Below are 25,318 nucleotides of genomic sequence, written 5' to 3'. Positions count from 1 at the left end.
AGGGGAGGTTTAGATTGGATGTAAGGAAAAATTTCTTTACTGAAAGAGTGGTGAAACATTGGAACAGTCAGTGATTCTATGATTCTATGATTCTACAGCGCAACCTCCTGCTCACAAAGATCAGGCATATTCCTATGTATATGCATTCTCATCATCCAGGCAATGTTAACTCAGAATAGGCCACCCATACACACAATGATTTTCAAAATATATCTCCAGAAAAATTAATAGATCATATTTCCAAGACCCTCAAAATAGAATATACTATCCAGTTTTGGCGGTGATTTAATTTAACATGTTTTGGGCTTCAGTACTACTAAAGCTACTATTTTTAGTCCTATTCATATGTGTTAAGCCCCTTATATTTTCTCCATAACCTGAAACCACTTATCGATATATATTTGTAGACCCACTTTAATAGCCATTTGCATAGATTTGGTGAAGAAATTTCCCGAGGAAAAGAAAAGCACAAATTCAAGTTATATGGTATTCTCTGCTCTGCTTATGACTTCAGTTGAGCCCATGCATAAATCACTTGAGAAACGGAGACTGATTTAATCAAGTTCTTAAACTGAGTACTTACCTCTACGTACCTAAAATGATTCACTTGTAAAAACAATTTTAGTGCTTTTTGTGACTAAGAATATTATTTCTCTCAGTAGTGGGCATGGTGGTGTTGGGTCGACGGTTGGACTCGATGATCTTAGAGGTCTTTTCCAACCTCAGTGATTCTATGATTCTATGATTCTACAGCGCAACCTCCTGCTCACAAAGATCAGGCATATTCCTATGTATATGCATTCTCATCATCCAGGCAATGTTAACTCAGAATAGGCCACCCATACACACAATGATTTTCAAAATATATCTCCAGAAAAATTAATAGATCATATTTCCAAGACCCTCAAAATAGAATATACTATCCAGTTTTGGCGGTGATTTAATTTAACATGTTTTGGGCTTCAGTACTACTAAAGCTACTATTTTTAGTCCTATTCATATGTGTTAAGCCCCTTATATTTTCTCCATAACCTGAAACCACTTATCGATATATATTTGTAGACCCACTTTAATAGCCATTTGCATAAGATTTGGTGAGAAATTTCCCGAGGAAAAGAAAAGCACAAATTCAAGTTATATGGTATTCTCTGCTCTGCTTATGACTTCAGTTGAGCCCATGCATAAATCACTTGAGAAACGGAGACTGATTTAATCAAGTTCTTAAACTGAGTACTTACCTCTACGTACCTAAAATGATTCACTTGTAAAAACAATTTTAGTGCTTTTTGTGACTAAGAATATTATTTCTCTCAGAATTCTCATGAAATGACTTACCAACCATGTGCATCTTTTAACATGTCACTTGGCACCGTGCAGGAAAAGCAGCCCTACCAGACTTTCCTTTTGAAATCAACAAAATCACCCACTACAACTATGTTCTGTTTGAATGATGTGATTTTTTTCTTCTTTTGGATTGAATTACATTTAAAACATTCAAAAAGTTATTACTTCAATACCAAGGGAAGCAAAAGATTCACACAAGGCACAGAGAACAACTTGCTAGTTAATATTCATATTTAAGCTTACAATCTAGGACCCAGACAGAAGCAAAGTAGAAAAAAAAATTAAAACAAGATGTGAGATAGGAATCTTTAATCAACCTCGTTGTATCAGCCTGGGCCCAGCATTCCATCCAGTCTTCTGAGGTTACCCAGCACCACTTTGAAAATGGATTACTTTCCACCAAAAACAATGCCAAAAAGGGGCTTTAGCTCCCCTGGGGGAAATTAGAACAGCCTGGATCATCAAATGGGAAAAAATAATCATTATCAGTAGCAGTCAGAAATGGGGGGAAAGAAAAGGTGAAACCAGACGCAGGTTTTGGACCACTTAATGCCTTAGACATGCCTTTTGAAGACTGAGGTGGAGTGGCAAAAGCCCGTGGGTTTGTGATGCAAAGGAATGTTTGCTTCTCTAGTGGACGATAGAGGTGGACCTGGGGTTTTTCCAAGACATTTGGTTCTTTTTGGAAACAGTCGGTAGCTAGTCCTGGAGAGGGTAAGGCACCGATACAGTATTGTACACTTTCTATTACCAGGTCAGAGGGAATACCAACACATATGAAAGATAATATGTATCATCTCATACATGCTAACAGATGAAAAATATATTATTAAGGACTTAATACGGCTTAGTGCATATATGTGTTTGAGTTGGTGTCCCTTGTTTTGGGTAAGAGAGTTTTCCAACAGTCCTCGCCATCACCATCAAACCGAGACTCTACCTGCAGGTCACCAACCATAGAGTTCCACAGGGCTCTGGGGTGACAGCTGCCAGCATGAACAAATGCCTCAGATCCCTTTACAAGCAGGCTAAATATAACTTGCAATACGATGTAAAAACTTAATTCCAACTTCAGCAGCAGCAACATATAGCTGGCAGAAGCACTGAGAAAGTGGTGAAATATCATTTCCCAGATGCTGTGGGGTTGAATCAAGGTGTGTCTTATGGCACGTGGTCAGTTAAGGCAACATCCTTGATAGGTTATTTTACCCACTTTAAAAAAGAAGTAAAAATTAAGGAGCAATTCTGAAAGCACTGTTAACTAACAATCATTGAGTCCTAGTTTTGTCTTTTAAAAAGCAAACTATCTTGCATGAATGTTCCATGCTACCAATGAATGCTAAAAGAAAACTTGGTTGACCTAGGTATTTCCTATTTACGTAACTTATAGCCTCTATAAGATGGTCAGAGCCTTGGCCCTGCTATAGTCCTCTTTTACACTCCTACAGCAGTACACTGCTGACCTCAGTTATGTATTAAAGTTCTCTGGAAGCCAACAGCATGTAACCATACACCTATAATTAAGTACATACTTGAACGCTTTGTTAAACAGGGTAAGACTGATGAATTGCTGCCTATATAACTAATGATGAAATAGTAGTAATGTACATTTAAATTGGGATTATGCTGTAAATGTTTTAAGCCAGGGATCTATTAGCCATTGATGATTGGAATGCGGTCTACAGCCAGCCTGTGACAGGCCACTGGCACACATTGGCGTGGTCACACATGGTTGGATGTGTCTTGCAACAGACCAGCAGTGGCCCTCAGAACCTGGGATTTGCTGATAATGCTCTTCTCTTCAAATAACATGGCAGAAGAAGGGTACTGCTAACTTCAAATTTCCAGTCTAACACCTATATAATACCAATTTGAAACAGGAGGCTTTCTCCCCACTAACGAGTCACCTAGGATTAACTTTCTTCCCGCTTGCCAGTTCCTCACCCTGACAACCATTGGTGCCTCTTACCCAGTGTAAGGGCAGCAGCACTAGTGCAGTCACGCTGCTGGAATTTTAATCACCTCCCCAGTAACTTTGTTTGGAGCAAATTTAGACCACAGCACTAAAATTATCAGCAACTTCTGATAATCCATCTATGTAAGCATCTACTGATGCTTAGAAGGGTAAAACTGCAGCAGAACTAGCAATAGTAAGGAATATAACAACAACAATCTAGACAGGCTTTCAGTAAATTGCTTATAGTCCTTCTTTCTCACTAATTTCAAATTTTATTTCCTGCCCCCTTCCCCTATCCCCGTACAGAAGTGTCTCTGGGTGCCTAAAGTGAACTTGGAGCTGGGTGCCAAAATTATAGCTGTTGCAGTGCTAAGTGTGACAGACCCTAAGGTCCTCTGCTGAACGTGCGTCCTGCAGCAGACAAGCACATGCAATAATACACTACTTGAAGTGAGCAAGGGCCACAGAGCCAGCAGCCCTACGCAAATAGAGCAGAGCAAGTAACAGTAAAGGGTCAAAACCCTTATAGAATCCAAAAAAAATCAGTGGAAAAGATTCAGCCACCTCACTGCTGAGTATATGAAACCTGGTCAGAGCTTTTGAGAAGGCAAGAAACCATGTGTCGCAGCTGTGGCAGCTGAATGGCTGTATTCCTCCTGCATCCTATTAGAGGGATTTGTCCCAAGACTTAATTGGCAATTTCGCTATTCCTTTTTTGTTCAGCAGCGTTAATATACTTTTCACCGCCTTTGCTGCAGAGAAGGCACCAGCATAGCAGGGCTGCAAATTAGACCGTAGGTGCGTTGCAAATTCCAGGGATTCATTTTTCACAGGAAGTCAAAACGACCTTTAAGTGCATAAAGCAGCTGTCCCACCACACTCTGACAGTAAGCCTGCCATACCTTCGGTTAACTTCTGGTGCACAGACAGGGACTTAGATCTCTTCCAAGACAGTCAAAGAATAATGAAAAAGCAACTTTGATGCTACCTGAAACCAAACTATTCAAAGCACATCGCCTGCATTCCTCAGCTGCAGGCACTGAGCCAGGACAAGGAGATAATCATTCGGGCTGGCGATGGGGGAGGGAGAAAGGAGCTTAAGGACCCGAGAGCTGAAGTGCTCTGGTCAAGAAAATCTAGGCAGAATTTAATCTGCAAAGTAGCAATACAGTCGTGTTTCTCCCCCATCCCTCTCCCACTAGGTGCATTAGAAAATTAAAATAATCATGGACATGGCAATATTTTTTCTCCTTTTTTGCTTGTCTCTTTTATCTGTTCCATAGAAAATGAGGATCTAAACCAAGCAAACCATTTCTCTCTCATCTTGCACCGCTTTTCCAACCGTGGCTAACATTCCCTGTTTCAAGAGGGAAAACTGCCCAGTGTAATGCCCAGCCAACAGTGGAATGTTTTACATGAGGGAAGTTTCTCCTCATTTCTCCCAATCATGAACCATGCCCTGCAAACCTGAGATTTGATAACCATAATTCTCTTACTTTTACGTATCTACCAATATAGGTACGTCAACCCAAGATGAATCTGTTCTTTCAATACTGCAGCAACTGTTCTTTGACTTGATAATCTGCTGCAGCAGTGAAGTTTGCACACTGTAGAAAAAATCCGTAGTGGTTAAAAAAGGCCCCAGGGACGCTGAGCTCTTTTTCTCCTTGTGTTATGAAAGCTATCAGGGGAAAGAGGGAGAGCAGCAGCATCTCTATGCCACTACAGTATCCAACAGCAACTTTCTGTGACTCAGTCACTTGAGGAAAAGTTCCTGGAAATTTCTTAGTAATTCTAACTATGGATTCAACTCCACCGATTATGGCAACTTTAAAGTTGTTAACAATAGCTCACATGCCCTGTTCCAGCTGTTGTGTCATACAGATCTATCCCAAGCAGGTCTACATGGCAAAAGCAGCAGCAGTCCCTGCAGGCCTTAATAAACTTCCTAAAGTTGGAGAGCCAATAGACTGGAGAATGGTGTATTTGTGGCCTTACTGACCCTACGGCCCTTCAGGATGGCACGCCAGCAGAATCTGTGTTCTGCTTTCTTTTCAGCTTCCAGCAAAGATGGCCTTAAAAGTGGGTTATGCACTATATAAATCACTATTCCATGGGAGACGACCAACCCAAGCGGCACATATTCTGGCATTCAGCTTTTGCCTCCTTGTATGTAGGGACCAACAAAGAACCCCCAGTAGGCAGGTACTAGACTTTGTCTTCTAGTGTTCTTCAAGCACAAGAAGACTTGACACTAGGAAGCATTTCTTTACAGAAAGAGTTGTCAAACACTGGAACAGGCTTCCTAGAGAGGTGGTCGATGCCCAAGCCTGTCGGTCTTTAAGAGGCATTTGGACAATGCCCTTAATAACATGCTTTACGTTTGGTCAGCCCTGAATTGGTCAGGCAGTTGGACTAGATGATCATTGTAGGTCCTTTCCAACTGAACTATTCTGTTCTGTTCTATTCTAAGAAGGAAGTCACTCTGAAGTCAGAAGGAAGTCACACCTCCCCCAGTGCTCAACAAAGTTGAGCAGTGTAGAATGGTGAAACTGTAGAAAAGGATTTGCATTCATAGAATGGAACAGCAGAACAAAACACCCCAAAAAAGCGGTTCCAAAGAATGTCTTGGGAACTGCAACTACATGACTAAAAAATCTTCTCCATGCTCAACTGCAATAGCAGCACAGACAGTAACAAAGGCATCTTTGGTATCTTTGCTTTTAAGAGCAGAGCATATGCCAACAGCACAAAAGAATATAAAAACAGTAGAAAAGAAGTAACAGCTCAGTGTGCCCTGGTTTCCATGCAGAGTGTTATGTACTCATTTAGAACCTAACACACAGTCTGTTTATATGCTAAATGCATTCGTAATACAAATAAAATGTATTTAAAGAACACCAAAAACATATAAAACAAGAATGTTGGAGAATGTCTTACCTTTGACCCAATAAGTGTGTACAGCCATTGGATGGTTTCATTATGATTTATTACTCCATTCATGCCATCAACATAGAGCATAATCTGGCCCAAAGCTATTGTAAAGAAAAGAAATAACATATAATCAGACCTGGTGAACACTTTTTATAATCCTAAGCATTACTGGCAATTTTCTATAAGCAGGGTTTTCCAGAGATGCAGGGAGCTCAACTAACGAAAGATCTATTGGGCAAGATTGTGCTGGACAAAATCCTGGGCAACTGCAGTAACTTTACTGACTTCATCTGGATGACACAGGTATGAATTTCATCCAGGGACAAGCACAGGCACTTGTTCCTTCCTAGAAGATGCCACATTTTATTGCCCAAAAAATCTGCAAACAGTATTCTACACACTGCTTACTGTCGCAACGGTTCCATCAGCTACAATGCTCTACATCTTGTGAGCCAAGACTTTTACCATTTGTTTCAGCACCATATAATGTTTGGAATTAGTATATTTGAATTAAGTTGCTGTTTCAGTGAATTCCAATAATATGAAATTAAAGCAGGGCAATTAACACCAATAAAGACAGCAAATATTCACCATTGCACAGTGCTCTCTTGAAATGAGTTTTGCATTTTAGTGAGAAAATATAACAAAGCATGGTTAATAAAGAAGCATCTTTATTCATTTATTCTAAAGCATTTACAACAACATTTCAAAACATGCTAGTAAAATATTTCATAACAGTAATTCCATAGTTTGCAATCCTGATAATATGAGACTTTCTAGGGACAACAACTATTAAATCTTTTCTGACTGATAAGGACAGACATTTTTCATACGGATTACGAAAAGTGGATTAGCAAAATTCATCTATCATCTTCAAAAGTTTCCACTGTTATCTTCTGCTTTATAGCAGGAGATCAAAGCACAGTGGGATGAAAAAGAAATCACTGATGTAACACCTTTCAGCACAGCCTGTTGGCATAACAACTCAATTATCTAATGCACAACCTGATGAGCCCCTAGTACACCGCTTTATGGAGGGGAAAAAAGGGAAAAAACCACAGGATGAGGAAAATTAAGAAGTTATTAATCTTCCAAACACATTCCGAATGTTTGCTAACTTTTGCATAGGTTGTGCACAGTGCAGCATCGTTTTCCTTGAGGGCAGTAAAGACATGAATGTTAGGCAAGCAGCTAACTCATTTTTACATTGTCTCTTCCTTTTTCCTTTGCTCTAGTTGGTCAACTTACAGTTAAAAAAACATGAGGTACTAATTTTAGGTACTTATATTCCTTATCTAATCTGTTACACCAAGCTAGAAGCAAAGTCACCCTACACAGTCAATGAAGACAGAGGAAAAGCGAGCAAGAGGGCTACGGCAAGGAGATAACTCGTATCTTAAGCAGGTTGCATTGCTGCTGGGGTATGCCCATCTCTCTCTGCTCCTCCTCTCCAGGAAGCAATCATTCACCACCCTCTGAAGACACACGTCTCAGGTGAATAACATTAGGTGGGAGGGACACAGGCCCAAGTGTTAAGGTAAAATAAAAGATGTAAGCCAGTCAGAGAAGAGAGATAAGAATTGTACTGACTGAATAAATGGCTGCTTTGTAGCATTTCCTTGCAGGTAGAGGAAAGAGGAGAACACTGCTATCCCAGCGGTAATCAAAGTTCTTAATTCTTGTTTTTACTTCCTTTCAGTGCTAAAAAGATTTGGCCCTTGATCAGGACGAGATCCAGTCATAATAAAGTCACCAACCCCCCCTTTTTTTTTTCTCCTTGCAAATTCTTTGGTTGGGGGTGAAGGGATTTAATTTGAATTTGAAACAAATGTGAAACAAATTTTACTCTTGGCGCATGCTTTCCAAATTAATATAGAAATCAAAGACAGCAAGAAGTCTGCTTTTAAAGGGAAAACATGCACACAATACAAAATTACTCCACTGCTTATACTTAAGACCAGTTAGACTGGATGCGTAAGTGAGATCTGGGATGCATTACTCTTCAGTCTCTTAGACGTGACTCTTCATAACAACAGGTTAAGGCAAATTAGTAGACCTTAGAAAGAAGCCACAAAAAAGTTTTAGGGATTCCTGACAATTTTCATCTGCTACCATTAATCTTGCCCCCCAAACCCTCCCACCACCTTTTTTTTTGTCATTATCAGTGCTATCCCAAGTATATGATACTATCTGTATCTTTCCAGCAACAGAATGGGTCTTTTGGATATAGGTGAAAAATTAGTAACACATGAAAAAAACACTACTGCTGCCACTTGAACAAGTGGCCAGTAAGTTTCACAGCACAAAGACTTAGAAAGAACACCATGAAATGGCCAAGATGAAAGACAGGTTTGCTATGGAGTCATGCTGTCCACATAAAAGTCATGACTCCAGGAATTGTCTGCCACACATCGAATTATTAGCTGCTGATGTGGAGCTTCATATTGCTATTTCCTGTCTTCAGGGGTCAGAAAAATGAAAGCAAGACATGATAGGCAAGGTTGAGAAGATATCAGCTTTCATTATGAGGAAGAGTAAGTTAGGGATAATCTGGATGTACTTTGTACAAAGCCGATGCCTTATAAATTCTTAGGAAAAGAAGTCCACGAGAAAAGTTAAAAAAAGGACAATGTTGGGTTTTATACCATGAAGAAGAAAAGGTTACACCTAGCAACCACACAGCACGATAGCAAAATGGAAGAGACCACAAAAACGCTAGTGTAGGAGCAGGCTGGTGGGCTGGAGGTTCTCGGGCTCTCCTGGGGCTCAGGTCTGGCTGAGTGGGGCACTCCAGTTTTCCACTAGAAGGAGACAGACCAGCCACAGAGCACTCTGCACTGTTTTATGTACTTTACAGCTTTTCTACCCAACTGATAGCCTACCTCCTGGCCCATGATCGCAGTCTGCTGAAATGGCTGCAGCTACAGTGCAAACTCCATGCGCCCACTGCCCCCCACATGCGTGTCTGCATGCACACGCACCCACCAGCAACACGCAGGTCCTCACCCAGAAAGGGCATGCATTTAATTTGCAAGGCAATCTGAGGTTGTTCAGAAGGCCAATCTAGTCCAAAATCATTTAAGTTCGCGTTTGTACGTGCCTTCAACCGAACTCCTTTTTTTTCACTGAAAAACGAGGAGGCTATCTAATCCATTTAATCCCATCTCTCAGCTAACTGGAATTCTTTTTGGAAGTATATCAACAACCTACTTGCATTAGGAAAGCTTGCTATTGTGCAACAGGGGGCTGGGAGAGGGGGGTTTAAATACAGAGCAGACTTAATTTGGAATTTCTTTGTTCCCACTACCCTTGTCAAACCCTTAATCTTATGTGAAAGTAGTGTGTGACTTTACCCATAGCTATTTTCAAGTGGAAAATTGCTGGATTTCTTAGGAAAGGCTTAGGCTAGAAAAGGACAGACCAGCCAGAAACTTCATAGATTTCTGTGAAATAAGAGGTTTAAGCAAGCCTCTAAAAACTTGCCAGTATTGGCACTGGTACTCTCGTGGGATCTTTCCTGTATAAAGTTAACAGGACCAAAGGGGAAAAACTCTAGCACAAAACATCATCACGATGAACATCACTTTAATTAAAAGTCTATTTTTCCCACCCAGAGCGTCAAAAGTTTCAAAGCTGTTTCCTGCCCACACACCTGCTTCTCTAATCTGCCCTATCTGCTTCATATTTTACCACAAGACTAACTTAGAGAAAACAGCAGCACTGAATGAGCAGAAACCCTATTTTCTTACGGTTTCCTGTGAGTCAAAACCCCATTTATCACATCAAGAGTTATGGCAGGGATGCATCTTATGATTGCATTTGTTTCCATCACAGTAAGCAAATGTACGGGGTGAAGCGGGCCAAAGCCAGACCCCATCACAGCAGGCTTCAGCTCCCAGGGAAGCTTCTGGCCCAAGTTCATCAGGCACTTCATAACCAGCAGCCGTGGTGCACGCGACACGCTGCATACAACAACGGGCGAGTGTGAATGACATACAGAACTGTGATGAAAGGAATGAGGAAGAACCGGCTGCTAAAAGTATCTTCCTCATTGCTAGTTAAAATCTTATCATCATGATTTAATGAGAAATTAAGGTTCTGTGCGATTGCCTTCATTCCATTAGGAAACAGATTACTAGCTTACGTATGCTATCCTAGGCACCGAAAAGGCATACTCCATCAAAGTAAACGTCCCCATCAAGAACAAAATTTCAGTATCTGCCTAGTGAGGGATCCCAGGAGGGAGATAATACAGTTATCTATTATTCTATTATGAAGCACCAGATGATTATTCTGAAGAAAAAAAAACCTACCTCAAAATTTCTTTCTCTGTGTTTCTTCCCTGGAGAGAAGCAAGAGCTCAGCTGTGAAGTGAGATTGCCCTGAACACAAAATCTCAGCTCAGATCAGCCCCAACACGATGCATGTCGGGAGCTTCTACTTTTGCTTGTAGCACATTCCCACAGAGGATGCTTGCACACGCACCCTCAGGGAAGAGCTTATCGTCTCCATAATGTCCACGGACACTGGACAGTGTTTTCCCTGATGAGAAATCATTATTAAATACAACTTCTGTACCACTCAGCTACTTGAAAATTAACAAAATTGCAACAGAGCTCCTTGCTTCTAAGAGGTGACATCAGGTAAAAGAGATGACCTGGCTTCTCCACTGCTTCTGAAAATGATCTTACAAAGCAGCACTGTGCCAAACCTTATGACTCACGCTCATTACACAGGGCTAGAACCAGCTAAAATTTTTAGGATTTTTCTTTTTCCTTCCCCGCTGTTACTGTTGGTATGGTTGCTCTTAGCTTCAGTACAAAATCTGCTGTTTATACACCTATTCCCACTTCTTTACTCCTGTCAAAGAAATCTGTAATGTCATCTAGGAAGATAAAAACAATCTTATTCCTGGCCACAAATGCATGAATATTTTATTTCTTATCAAAGTTTCTTTAAACCCCAACTCTTTGCTTAATACTTTTTTTCAATCCCCTGTTCATTTGTTCTTTCCATTATCACACACATCATGGCTGAAACATGCTAAGAAATTAATTTTCAGAACTCCCATATTAACCATGTACTGAACTTGTTATAACTGTATTAACCAAGAACTGAACTTTCTCACAAAAAAACACATCATAGAATTAAAGTTATAAGCTGAAACTGCAAAGACAGTAAATATATTGTGTTGCTAAAGTAAATCTGAAGTTTCTACGCTAGCTGATGCTGAAGTCTAGCTTTTAGTCTTACACAGTATTTTAGTAGCTCAAAAATATATGGAAACTTCTGCAAGCTAGTTTCAGACCGAAAGTATTATTCCAAGTTAAGATTTATGCAGAAGGGTTTATAGATTAAACTTAATCTTCCTTCCCCCCCCCATCTACTTTAATGGCAAAATATACAAAGACACAATAAAACTCATCTGTTTTTAATACTGAAAATGAGTGACAAAAGTGACAACCAGAATTTTTCCCTGGATTACAAGCTCAAGGGAAGCTGCCATCCAGAGGTCACCCCTGGGCAAAGCCAAACAAAACAGGAGGGCTGGACACGCCACTCTGTGCAATCAATACAGCGTTCTGCAGCACGCTCAGGCCCTGCAGTGCACATTGCTGGCTGTGGTTACAACCGAGCGGGTACAACAGCAGCATGCTGTAGTTTGCTTGCCCTTAAAAGCATACCTTATTTAAAAATAAAGGTTAAGCCCACCAAGAAAGAAAAATCATAGGATCATAGAATATGTTGAGTTGGAAGGGACCCATAAGGATCATCGAGTCAATCCTTTCTTTACTTGGCGGCTAAAAACGTGCCTTTGCCGTTATTTTAATTCTAAAGACGCAGCACGTGTATTTTGACACTTAGTATTTTAATCAGTCTGTTAAAACTCCACGCTTAACCCTCTGTTCTCAAATAGCACAGCCTAGCAATAGTTTCCACCGTCCACAAAAGCCCACAGGAAATACTGGAGGAGATTTATAACTCTGACATTCCTGGCACAATGGAGAGACCTTTAGATCCATGTTACTATTATTATTCCGTTCTACCTAATTGTCTGTCTTTAACAATAACCTTAGTTTTGGGGAACCCCAGGGACAGCTAGCAAAGAAATGCTCTTTCATTGCTGATTACTACATGAAAATGAAGGGGAATAGGCTGCCAGCTCTGGACTCGGAGCAGAGCTTCAATCGACCAAGAGCCTGGGAAAATGTCTCAAAGTTTTGAAGCCTCAATGACATTTACAGTCATTTGTGCTGCAGGTACTCAGAAGTGATCCACAAAGAACACAGACAAACATTTTTGGTCCTCAGAACCTGACTGTGGATAACACTTCAGCAATAAAGCAGGTGTAGGGACCACAGAGCAATAACAAGCCTAATTATTCACTTTGAAAGCAGGTTGTGACTGTGGTTTGGGGGGGGGGGGGGGGGGGGGGGGGAGTAGCAGGTTCTCCCCCTCCTTCTCTCTTTTTAGGGAACGGTACCTGCATGGTCAGTGCCTCCATAACTCTCTATTCTGAGGCTCCTTAACTAGAAAGGCTCTAGTTACCATTTCAACCTCACACACACACACACTTCTCCTCTCCCTAAAGCCTACTTCCCAATGGTTCTCAGTGTCCCCAAGGTTCAAATGAAGAGAAATGCAGCCCTTCCCCAAGAGACGGCCAACACACGGCAAGTCCAGGACTGTAGGAACCTCTTACAGAGGAATTTTCTCCTCTTCATGTTTCCTCTGCCACCCTTTTCCTCTTGTGTTTCTCTCTTTAAAAAACAGCACGCGGCAAGGTCAAAGGGCATAAGGCAGCTTTAATCAGCTCAAGTGTTTCAGCAAAAGCTGGTCCTTTACATATACCACGCACACACCTGTGGCAGTGCACAAGCCCCACCAAAGCAAAAGGAGCACATCAGAATTGCACCTCTTCCAACATTTCTTTTGTGGTATTTCTTACAATTTACCTGATTGCAAAGAAAGAAGACTCTCACTTGACTGTCAGCAGTTAACCTGCTGAATGCCGTTTTATATGAACTGAAATCTGGCTTAGGTATATGCATTATAAAAGCTTTGCACGATTAGTCATAATTGTTTTAATCATTATTTTATGGTGCAGCACTCACATTTCAAATGCACTGTATTCCAGCATGCTTTACAAGATCAATAACACTTACCAATGTACAATAAGTTGGATAAAGCTTATATAGCAAAAGGTAAAAACATTTCCTCATTAAAAAGAAATATGTAATTAAAGTAACATTAATAAGTGAGCAAGTCTACTCCAGCAGTAGACCACTATTTTGCAAGCTGACTAAAAGCATGAAAGTATGAAAAAAAAGGAAAGAAAGAATTAAGGAAGAAAGGAAGACGGGAGAAGGGAAAAAGACAAAAGAAAAAAAAAATAAAAGGTTAACTAGATGATTTTAAAAGATGACCATTCATACTCGGTGCTTCATGAAGCAAAACTCCTGTGGAAAGAGAGAATGTGTGGTAGCCCTGAATTAAGATAACATGTTATAATGTACACATATACAGAGCTGAATTAAGGCAGCTGCTTCTTAACTGAATCAATATAGGCTGTAACACTGAGTAATGTTCTTCCAACATGTATTTGAAATTATGTATTTTTCTTAAGAATTTAGATTTCTAGAGTTTTAAAGGATTTTCTGAGGAGACTTCCACATTGGCCCACAGAACTTCATTTCTCAAGGAGCAGGATGCGATGGTGAGATTGCCAGAGAGATTTTCTTGTGAGGTGAGGCATTCTGCAAAAGCATCATGCCACTGAAGGACACTACCTATGGAAATACTAAAGAATTAACTCCAATGGGCTTACACCCAACTCCCAGCTATGACTTCTTGCACTGAGTACTGAAGCTGCAGCAAAAGAGAAGTAGTTTGGTTTCAGGGCAGAAATTAAGGTCTGTTTTTAAGGATTAGGTGTCTCTTCTCATCTCCAATAAAGTAGTTCACATTGATTTCAGAGAAGACTCATCTTTAAATGTATTTTAAACTTTTTATAACGGATTTATCATGCTTAGGCATCCAAGCGTGTTACAACAGCAGTAAAATTGAATCAGAGGATCACAGGTTGGATGAGGTTGGACAGCACCTCTGGAGGCTGCCTATAGTCCAACCTCCTGCTCAACCCGGGGAAATCCAGAACAGGTTGTTCAGGAGTCTGTCCAGTCGGGTGTTGAATGTATCTCCAGGGGTGGAAACCGCACAACCTCTCTGGGCAACCTGTGGCAGTGCTCAGTCACCCTCACAGGTTTTTTGGTTTGGTTTTTAAGTTTAAATTGAATTTCCTGTATTTCAGCTAGTGCCCATGTCTTGCCTCTTGTCCTTTCATTATGCACCACTGAAGTCTGGCTCTGTCTTCTTTACTCCCTCCAATCATATATTTAGTCCCTCCCATAATATTTGAATGAATTAAACTGAATTTAAATTGGAGATTAATCGATAGTCAAGAAACAATACCTATACTGAGCTAGAAGCCAGAAAAGAAGGTTTACCTTAAATTTAGGATTAAACTAAGGAAACTTAGCGAGACTCCCAAGTTAAGAAGCGATACCTTAGCCCTTCTATTTGGGAGCCGATTGAGTAATTTAGTCTGGCAATGTGCTAGATGTGATGGATTTCAAGGCCCTACCCTCTCCATTAATCATCATGAATGTAAGCCTTCTGTCTGTGTAAACAATACTAATCCTGACTTTGAAGGTACAAAGAGGGAAACACAAACCAACCTTTGCAGAATGGAAAAGATAATTTCTGCAGCTCCCTTTCTTGAACTCCTCAGACACCTATTTACCCTGCACAAAGAAAGGTCCCACAGGTGCTAGCTGTCTTTTATCAATCATTATCAATTACATACAGCACATCAGTTTGGAATTCCAGCATCTCCTTTACACGCCAAAAAGCTAAGCCTTGAGAATGAACTCAGCATTTGGATTGGGAGACACCGTATAGTCAGATATGAGTACGAAAGAAATGCAGTCGAGATTCAGTCTTAGCAAAACCAGCTTATTTTGATTGTCAGACTCTGTGTGCCTTTGCACGTGGGGCAGAGAAAACTCTGAGGGAATACATGGCACAACTTTTTTTTTTTTTTTTCTATTATATGCCAATAGGATCTTCGTTGACGGCAGTCAGGCACTTTTGCAGTGATTATGACAAAAAGCAGAGTCTTGGGGTTTCTGCCCTATGTGGAAAGTAAAGAGAATCCAGGGGGAACAGAGCTGGGCTGTTTAACAAATGGATTGACACTAGAGCAGCAAAAGGACATAAGGCAGGGTAAAAGTGTTCACATTCTGAGCACTTTTAATCATCAACAGTATTTCTTGTTAGTACAACAGTAAACCTGTCAGTTTTGAAGTGAACAAACGATAGATTCTCACTGACTGCTTTTTTTCCCCTTCTGTTTTTCTTGGGAAAAAAAAGCCACATTTCCTAATATTTACATTTTTCCTAAACAAAAAGGAAGATTCTGGGGAAGCAAAAAGAGGAGACACAAGAATTCCCAGCATTATTGTATAATAAGAGGAATAAAAGGAAAAAAGAGAAATTCCTGTGCCAGTTGAAACTTCAAACATTGCTCTACCCCAGAGACTTCAGCACGATCTTTGCAAAACACAAACATTAATCAATGATCTTCTGTTGTCATATAGTAACCTGTTGTTGCTACCATGAGCGCTAATATTTCCGAAGACTGCAGTTCCTTGTTTTTTAAGCTCAACTTCATTCTCCAAGGTGGTACGCTGGGCAGGTAAACATGGGCCCAGTTTAGCATCCTGAAATAACAGTATTGCGATTGGTAAGGTAGCTAAATACACTTAAACTAGACTTTGGCAGGGAGGCTTCCAGAGCACGAAAATTATTTCACTGGGCATATAAAGTTACTTCTGCTACTCAAAAGCCAAAAGCCAGTCTCCAAAATTCATATATTGTGGCATACGCTCAATAAGCATGAACTTCTCAAAATGATACACACTATATTCCTGAAAAACAGAAAAGCAACGAAAGAAAGATGAATGACAGTCACTGAGAACAGTAATCCTACCACTAGTATTTCACATCACTTCCCACGGAGGGCTTTGCAGGCAACAAAGCATGCTGCCAAAAGTGACACTTCGGTAGCCTTCCAATTTTCAGTAAAATTCAAACACTGTTTATTCTAGCTGGTAGCATAAGGTGTGCTTGGGGGATACCATGCAAGAGCTACACTGAGAACAAAAAATACAAGTAAATTTCTCCAGCTATATTCTTTCGATATTAAGCCGTTTCTTAATTCCCACATAGTTTCTTCACCTGGCAATGTATTCCAAACCGTGTTCCCTCTTCTCCCAAAATAAGGGACCGCGTATGAAAAAGTCTCACAATAGAAGAAGAAACGTTATTTTAAGAAGCACTACAAGACACCTCAAGTAGGTATCACTTCTAACATTTCTCAATACTTGTTGCTAAAGTGACAACAGCTACAGGATTTTAGACAAGCCTGAAAGTTCCTATGAAGGGATGCACTGGCTTTCTTCATCTCAATAGGCAAAAATGCAACAAGTGAACAGACAGCACAGAAGTATTAAGATCATTTTGGAGACACCTGAGTAGCGTTTGAAGTGTTAGCGGCAAAAAGGTAAGAGACTTTGCTTTTTAATTTTTTTTTTCCCCAATATAAACTTAAGATTTCTTCAATGCTTTTGTCACCTTGAAACCAACTGATTTAAAGGTCACTGTAGAGGAGCACAGAAAGTCACGTTTTTCCTGTCTACCTATATTCCAAACTATCCAAAATCAATGATTTCCTCCCCTGCTCAGGAAGGACTGACTGAAGAGCAGCAATCAGTAGGATAAATAAGAATTCACTATGCTTTAAGTTCAGCAACTAAATTAAAATAGTTCTTAAGCGAAGTGGGAGAAGAAAGCGTGCCTGTTTAAAGCAAAGACAAGACTGGAAGTCTCACAGTATCCCAGCCTCCTCACCATAGCGTGCTGGCTACAAAAGATTAAAATCAAACAGCCTGCAAATAAAAGCTGATTGAATCAAGATCGCTGTGCCTTTGTCTATTGAGGGATGCATCCCAACATCGAGTGATTCTAAGAAAAAATGCATCTGTCACTTTTTATTCATTGAGCCGCCTTAAAAAACAACAGTGAGTATATCCTTCTAATTGTCTTCGTTGTAATTACACCATGACGGATGCCGAAACTGAATTCCTGATATACTTTTCAGATCTTTATTGCTCTTCAGCATGCACAGCCTGTCTCTAACATTTCTGATAGACTCCACCCTGCAGTAATGTGCGTGCCATTAAAGAATTCACTTTCATCTCCTGAATTTATGCTTGTTAGGGCAAATTAATGAAAGACTCTATTCTTTAAGTACCGGCTAAACAAAGCCAAAGTCAGCACTAGAAAGCAAACTGATACAACACTTCATTAAATATGCTTTTTATTCTTTTTGTTTCAAGTATGTCTGCTGCTATGTGAAATTTAGGGTTATACAGTCTTCTTTGAAATCTCACAGTAAAGAATGTGCTCAAGTCACAAGTTCATACCTCCCATTTGAAGTGGACTTCCCATGAGAAAAAGGTGCAGGAAAGAGACATCATTACAAATCCCTTTAAGTACAGAGCTCACACTCTTCCAAAATATTGATTGAAAATGCTCTTTTGTGTCTCTGCTCATTCATCTCAGATAATGAGCAAAGATTGCTTCCAAATTAACTGTAATTCTCTTTTAATCCCTCTATTCTTTTTTTTTCCCTTCAGCACAGTGACAGTGAGAACTCCTTTGAATACTGTCATCATCTTCATCAGTGTCATGCTCAGACTTTTCTCCTCTCTGACTGAATTTAGATAGGTGAATGGCTAAGCAGCATGCACACCAATCCCATTTTCCCCCCCTTCTCAAAATTCTCAGGCAAAGATATATTTACAAAAATTTATTAAACCCTAACTTCTGATCGACAGAAAGACAGTTTACAGAATCTCTGCTTTTCACTTTATTTCCTTACCATATAAAAAAGTGAGTAAAATAGAGTCAGAACAAAAGAAAAATATTTGGGGGTATAAGCTTCGTTTGACCTAAAAATGTGAGGTCTGTCATTGGTGACTAGTTGTCACCTGTGTGGTGACAGGGAGAAACAATCATGTACTCGCTGAACATGAAGGTGAAGGTGGTGGATTTATTCAAGTTTGACGGTCTACATTTCTTATTTACCAGTAACTATGTAAATGAGAAACGCAGTTAACAATCACATTTTATTTCCAAAAAAATTTTTGGATGATTTTATTCCATTTTGTTGATACTATTACAATTCAGTGACCACGGCATTATTGGTAATCCTCAGTATGAATGCAAGCATGTTTCTATGACTGTATTATTGGTGAGCACCCCATTAGCAGGAGTTACATAGGACCGGGATCCCTGGATTACACTAACACTGAAGAAGATAGTGCAGAGGCAATTTGGAGGCAGGGAAGTTTAACTGCTCCTCATGTTAGACAGTTCGGAGCAAGGTTGCCAAGGTCTGCTCTGTGAGCAATAACCTCGGGCTCCGCATGGAAGCAGCTAAATTACTTCCAGACCCAAATCAGTCCTGTAAGTATCACGGACACTTCTGCGCAACACTCCTTCAGTAAGTGATGTGGACTGAACCCAAACCATCTGTGCATAACCGGCGTAGAAGACTATGCATCTATGGCATAGTTAGTCTACAATCAAGACAAATCCACCATGGGTAATTAACGGTTTCTGGGTACTTAGAAGTTAAAAGAACATTAGGCGTACAAAATTCAAGCACTTGAAATGTAAGAAATGACAGAATTAAGATTCCTGTAGAAAACTTCATTCAGCCTACTTTGTGCACAAATTTAACTACGACAAAATCAATTTCACGAAACATTATTTTTGAGCTTTGGAGTACTACCTCATTCAAAGCAAGTGCTGGAAAATACTGCCTGAAAAGCACTTTCTCAGTGTGTGGTCCTAGGAATTTTTTAGTGCAAACCTCCTGTGAAGACAGAATATTTCATTTCCTGCAGGGCTTTCTATGATGTTCATCAATATACTGCGTGCTTCACAGGTCTGAATACATTTTCTGCATAGCACACCGATGAGGCAAAGAAACAATTCTGTTCTCTTCTGCAGAGAAGTCGGAGCTTCCACTAGCTCTGGACATCACATCTGAGACATCTGGCAATCTGATTTTTGAGAATACCTTTTGATATAATAGTACTTCAAGTATCCGCAGAAGAGCTGCAACCGAGTTGAGGTTCAGCTCTGTGCAGTATGGTAGCCCCCCCAGAAAACAATGACCACAAGTGAACAGGGAACATAATGATACTTTCTTACAAGTTGAATTGAAATTACTTGCCTAGCAAGTGCATTCCATACTAATACTATGGCAGAGGTTCAGTTAAAATCTCTCTCCCCCCTTGTCGGGAAGCTTAAAATGAGTAACGCCACCACCCTTTTTTCCCCCTGAACTTTGAGGACTGGCAGCCTTATTTCCAGTGTCTGGAAAACTTGGGTTTACAAACATTATGCTCCTTTACCTTTTTTTTTTGAGCTGGTGTGTTTGCTTCATTTAAAAAAAAGGGGGGTGGTTTTAAAAAAATCCCACATCATGCCCAAGTGGAATGAAACTGCTAGATTCATCACACTTTTTTGCCATTTAACAGAATAAATATTTCCCTATTAACTGTTTACACACCCTAAAGCAAAACAACAAAGAAATCTACAAACCATCTCTGGTTTATAATAGAAATCACATTGTCAGAAATCAGTTCACCAGACCGATTTTAAACCGATGGTTTAAAAGTTCAGTTTAAAAAGTTCAGGCTATCATTGCAACAATACTTGGAGTTTGAAGAAGCAAGTTATTTCAGATGGACAATAATTCGAGTTGATACACCCAGAGGCACTTCGTAGATCAAAGAGTTTTGATATCCCCAAGCTACTTCATACGTTCCACGAAACACCACCCATCAACCATCACGTGTGGCTTTGTCATCCTCTGATCTATTTTCCATTTTTGGGACAGCTCCTCTTTAACCCTGTTTCCTCAATAGCAGCATTGATAAAATGTCACCAAACTCCAAAACTTTCTCATGGCCCTACCGAACCCTTACAGAATGAATAGCATCCTGCAGCTCTTCGCACCAAACTCCAGCAAGGAAAGATTGAGATGGAGAGAGACAACAGACCTCTGATTTGCTCCAGGTCACTGCTCCTAGAGCCTCCCAGTTGCCCTGGAAGGGCATCTTCAGCTCCAAGCATCTGTTCAACAAACTTCTCACCTTGTTTTGGGGCTGGTATCCTTACGTCTGGGAGAATGCTGCAAGCAGCAATTGCTAACCCTTGATCACCATTGCCATCCAGAACAACTTCTGCTTGTAAAATGAAAGGGTGTCAAACAAAATGGGGTAAATTACTTAGTTGTGTCCACATAAAACTCAACCATGAAGTGGGTGTATGCTGTCTTCAGTAAGAAGAGTCCTTGCTCTTCACAAAATAATTACTACAATCTCTAGGGCTTTTAATTTTGTTTCATAGTTTTAACTAGGAATTAATTTTCACTAATCTCATCTTTTCTGATTGCTCAAGGCAGAAGGGTAGTCTTTCACTTTTCATACAGTACAAATAATAAAAAAGTTAAAAATGAAATAAAATAAATGAGTTGCTTTATTGGTGAAGAAAATAAAGTGGAACTGAAATATACTCATGGTGATTCACTGCTTGATCCAAATAAATTTATGTTAGCACAAAGTGCAAAAGCAACAGAAAAGCCTTAAAGCCAGTAATTCACATTTTGCAGTCAAACAGCAGAAAAAATAAATGTAAACAGTAGTTATCAGTTAAATAAGGACAGCTGCTCGCTAGTGTATAAAAAAGATCTGAGCTTTACAAAATCAACACTGAAGTACTATAGCTGAGTTAAACCTGTAAAAAATTATTTCACAACCATTGCATAATAAACGTTACTAACTTGTTTTACATCTTCCCGAGGAAGTCTTGAGACACCAAAATACTGCTCTGTGTGAACTTCTGAGAGCTCCATTTTTGCATATCAGCTTGTGAGAGAGCTTCTAACTTGGTTACATAAATAAGTTGCCTAAAATGCATCCAACCCATGTGACTTTACAAAAAGAAATAAAATATGAAGTGGTGAGAGAAAGAATCAACATTGCTGGTACAAGCATTAAAAAAATAAAGTCTATTCTTTCCCGCCTGCCTTAATCTCATTTCAAGTTTAACATACAGAAAGGCTCAGAGCCAGAATGCTTATCCAAACTACATAAATCTCTAGACAAACTCTCCAGACTATACGGCCCTGTCCCCGCAAAACCTTCCAATTCTTCCTAATGCTGCTTTTCAGCAGGAAAGGCTAGTAGAGAGCTATCTTCTCCCACCAAATCTTCAATCAATCTTTTCCTACCACATCTTCCCTTAGATGAATGACTCTCCTTCCTTGCAATGTGTTTATTAAATGAAACGGGAATGGAAACCAGCCCCCAAACCTGCAATGAACCCCACAGCAACAAGGTACCCCACACCGCTGCTGCGGCCACCTCTGAGAAAGACCCAATTAATTCCCTTATTCCCTTCCCGAATTCCTGAGCGGGGTCAGAGGGAGGGAATGGCATTTACCACCATGCAACCTATTTCAGGCAGCTGGTCCAGCTTATAATGTAAACATGGTAACACCTTGGGAAGGTCACTCGGAGGAATGGTAGCATTAGCAAAGCAATTACTTTGGGGTTGACCGCATGCATACTGCCCTTTTGCTTTACTTCCCTCCCTTCCTTCCCCACCCTGTAGAAGGAAACACAAGGAAGATTTTTTACTCATTCTCTGAACAGAAATTTTCAGAAGGTGAGAGATGGGATTTTCTTGAATGCAGAGAATGTCTTCTTTTTTTGGGGTGATTTCCAGCATGATATTTTATTTATCTGTTGCCAAAAGAAACACTTTATCATTTTCTCATTAGTCAAAGGGCTTTAAGAACATGCTTGAAGGAAATGATCCAACTAACAAAACAAGCAAAACCTTTACGTGCACTTCACATGCTCCATGAAAAGTGGCCACTTCATGGAAACAGCACCTGTAGAGCTAACTGCTCAACTTGAGGTGTGTTAACCATCTCCTTAAAAATCCTTATTCATAAATGCACGTGGAAAAGTTGCAGATCCTCTATGTCTTTCTATCTTCTGACCACTAAAAAGTGAAATTCAAGGAAAAGAGAAAAAAAAAATACATTTAAATTCCTGAGGTTCAATGGTCACCTTTCGCTTCTTTCAGGGTTTAATTACATGACATTTCATAAAACTGGAAAGTAAAACGTAAAACAGAGACATAGCGAGGTACCGGAGTCCCAGATGGATTTCCAAGGTCACACCGAGCTTGCCTGCTCTCAGAGCCCTTGACAACTACAAAGCTGAAATCAGATATTGCTGCATTTACCTCCTCTGTCTTCTTTCATCACCTTTTTTCTTAAATCTAGACTGCCAACTTTAACAAGCCCTCTGCATACAGCATACACCGTACACATTCCTCACCTAATTTACATGAAGAATATAGAGTTTATAGAATGAAGAACTCAAAGGCTAGATGTATTTTATTCTGTGTGTGTCGGGCTGTCATGGTGCTTTTCTCTTGCACCTTTTCTACCGCGTGTTTCCTTGCACAACCAGTCAGAAACACTCTGAATCTAGCAAGGCCAGTCAAGACCTACGCAAAGAATTGTGCCTTCCAAATAGGATAACATTTTCCTTTTAGTTTTCCAGATCACCTATGTTAGCACCTACAATTATGATTAAGCAAATAAATTTCAGAGAGCTAGAAGATTAGGAAATCTCCAAACACAGATTAAATGCATTATTGCAGTGTAAATTATTTCTTCCAGGTCATTTCTACAGTCCAGTAATGTTTTTTTTCTCCTTGTATCTTGCAGTAACACATATTTAGTTTTGGGTATGTTTGTGCGCATATTTTTGTTTATAAATATACATCATGTATACAGATGCATATCTGCAGATAAACACATCTAACTATATGTATCTGCATTTGCACATTCCTCTCTCAAAATTCAAGTTTTACAGTATTATTAAAAAAACCATGGCCGCTTCATAATAAATGCTTTCATGTGTGTATAATTAGTTTAAAAAAGGATTGCTGTTTATTTGTACAAGATCTTTCAAATCATGTTTTCAAAGCCCAGACCTTCACTGTGGTTTGAGAGTTCTATTTTTATGACAAAATGAATGCTACAAACAACAGATGTTGTCGTCTTGTTTAGGGCCCAAGATAATGATGTATGTGGTGAGAAAAGTTTATCTTCCACACCACTTTCATCACCGGTTCCTACTAGAATATCATTTCAGTGGCTGCAGAGGGAGATCCCAGAAAGCTCAAGAAAATTTGATTTCTAAACCTAGCCTTTCCCCACCAATCTAGAATTATTTTCCTCTTTTTTTTCTTCCCACTTCAAGGAAGTTTACCAAAGTTAAATTTTAAATCACTGTTTATAACAACTTAATAGTATTTAGTGAAAGAACAATAGTTCTGCTGCTTTCATTTTCAGAGTTTCAATGCAAGGTGTCTTTATAGCCTGAATTTTGAAGAGCAAAAAGTCAATCCAATTAAAGTCACAACTAATGTTGTCACTCTTAGAAAGTAAACAAGAGAGGAACTGCCACAAGAAGTTTCTGAAGCCAAATGAAGGAATATGAAAACATGTGAGCAACACCTCTGATTTCTTACTTTAAGTAGGCCTAAATGATACATTTTACCACACAACTCTTTCTGTAAGCAGGAAGAACACAGTCTGCAATGATCTCATAAGAAGCAAAAGGAATGATACGCATAATTGAAGAGCAGGAAAACCAAAGAACAAAAGAGATACTGGAAATCTGAGTATTTCCACTGGTAATAGGTGCATGCATACAGAGAGAGGAGAGACTCTATAGAAGATGATACCAATTTAGGAGCATGTTTGATTCTGCTGGCTAAAGTAAACATCTGATTAGTGGATTAATCACTATGGAAACAACAGTGAGCAGAAAACTGAAGTAATGCACATCATCTCCCTGTTCCCGACTTCTTCTGAGTACCTTACAGAACAGCCATAAAGAGCCATAAAGGCAAATGTCAAAAGTGTAAACAATATGAATCTACTGCTTCCTAATAACTTGAAGTACCTTCTCATTAAGTTTTATTTTCAGGAGAGAGAATTATAGTAGCAGAACTATATAAACAACCTAATTTACCTAAATTATGGCAGTCTCTTAGCATAGCAGAAAACAGATTTCCTGCTGAAGAGGGACAAGCCTTTCCTTTGGACAATTTCCAGGAGTTACTAGCTTATGGCCATTTCTACCCCCCGACCTTCACACATATCAAGGAAGCAGGTTCTTCCATAGAGAGTCACAGCCAGGGTCCAAAATTAACCTTTTCCCTTCCATGAGACAGAAGTGTCATTGATTAAGGACACAAATTAACTAGAACACCAGAAGAGGCAATCATTACAAGAAACCTCACCAAAGTACATGCAAATAAACTTCACTGGCAGCACTGACAAAAAGGGTACTGTCACACCTTCATAGGCCTGGTAAGGATGCCCCAGTGTTTTGAGGTCAAGACTATAATGAAAAATCCCAATCTACACTGATCTCAGAAAACAGCTTTGCAAAGACCAGCCCTCTTCTACTTGTTGGTTTTACTAATGAAAGGGACAATCTAGTTAATTAAGGTTGATTTTCACTTAAGTAGTCCAGATGCCACTTGAGTCTGTTGTTAACCTCCCAACACGAGATATCAAGCGATGGTTGCCTGTTGCAGTCTACATGACTTATTAGCACTCAGTGCTGGAAAGCAGGATTACATGTATGTGACTTGTCTCACTGGAAGGAGGAGGCCTGGTAGAATTGAACGTGACATGAGTACAGCACTAATAAAAACAATTTTCATTTCAAGGCAATTTAGTCTGGGGCTTTTGTTTTTAAGTGCAATAAAAAAGCAAAGCCTGAAGTGCAGAGTCAGCTACCATTTCTATAAGTCACCTTTCGCTTAAGGGGGGGGGGGGGGGGGAGG

The 25,318-nt window shown here is 39.8% G+C and overlaps 1 protein-coding gene across 1 annotated transcript in view; it reads right to left on the bottom strand.

Annotated features, from left to right (window-relative positions):
• The window catches only part of FHOD3 (formin homology 2 domain containing 3), a 467,442-nt gene that overhangs the window by 160,539 nt on the left and 281,585 nt on the right, over positions 1 to 25,318 (bottom strand). The window contains exon 7 of the mRNA XM_019472318.1: positions 6,242 to 6,336. Within this exon, the coding sequence (XP_019327863.1) occupies positions 6,242 to 6,336 (95 nt within the window). The remainder of the gene's footprint in view (positions 1 to 6,241; positions 6,337 to 25,318) is intronic.

This window comes from Aptenodytes forsteri, unplaced genomic scaffold, assembly GCF_000699145.1.
Source record: "Aptenodytes forsteri isolate BGI_AS27 unplaced genomic scaffold, ASM69914v1 Scaffold114, whole genome shotgun sequence".
NCBI classification, from domain to species: domain Eukaryota; kingdom Metazoa; phylum Chordata; class Aves; order Sphenisciformes; family Spheniscidae; genus Aptenodytes; species Aptenodytes forsteri.
This window is presented reverse-complemented; position numbering and strand designations above follow the sequence as displayed.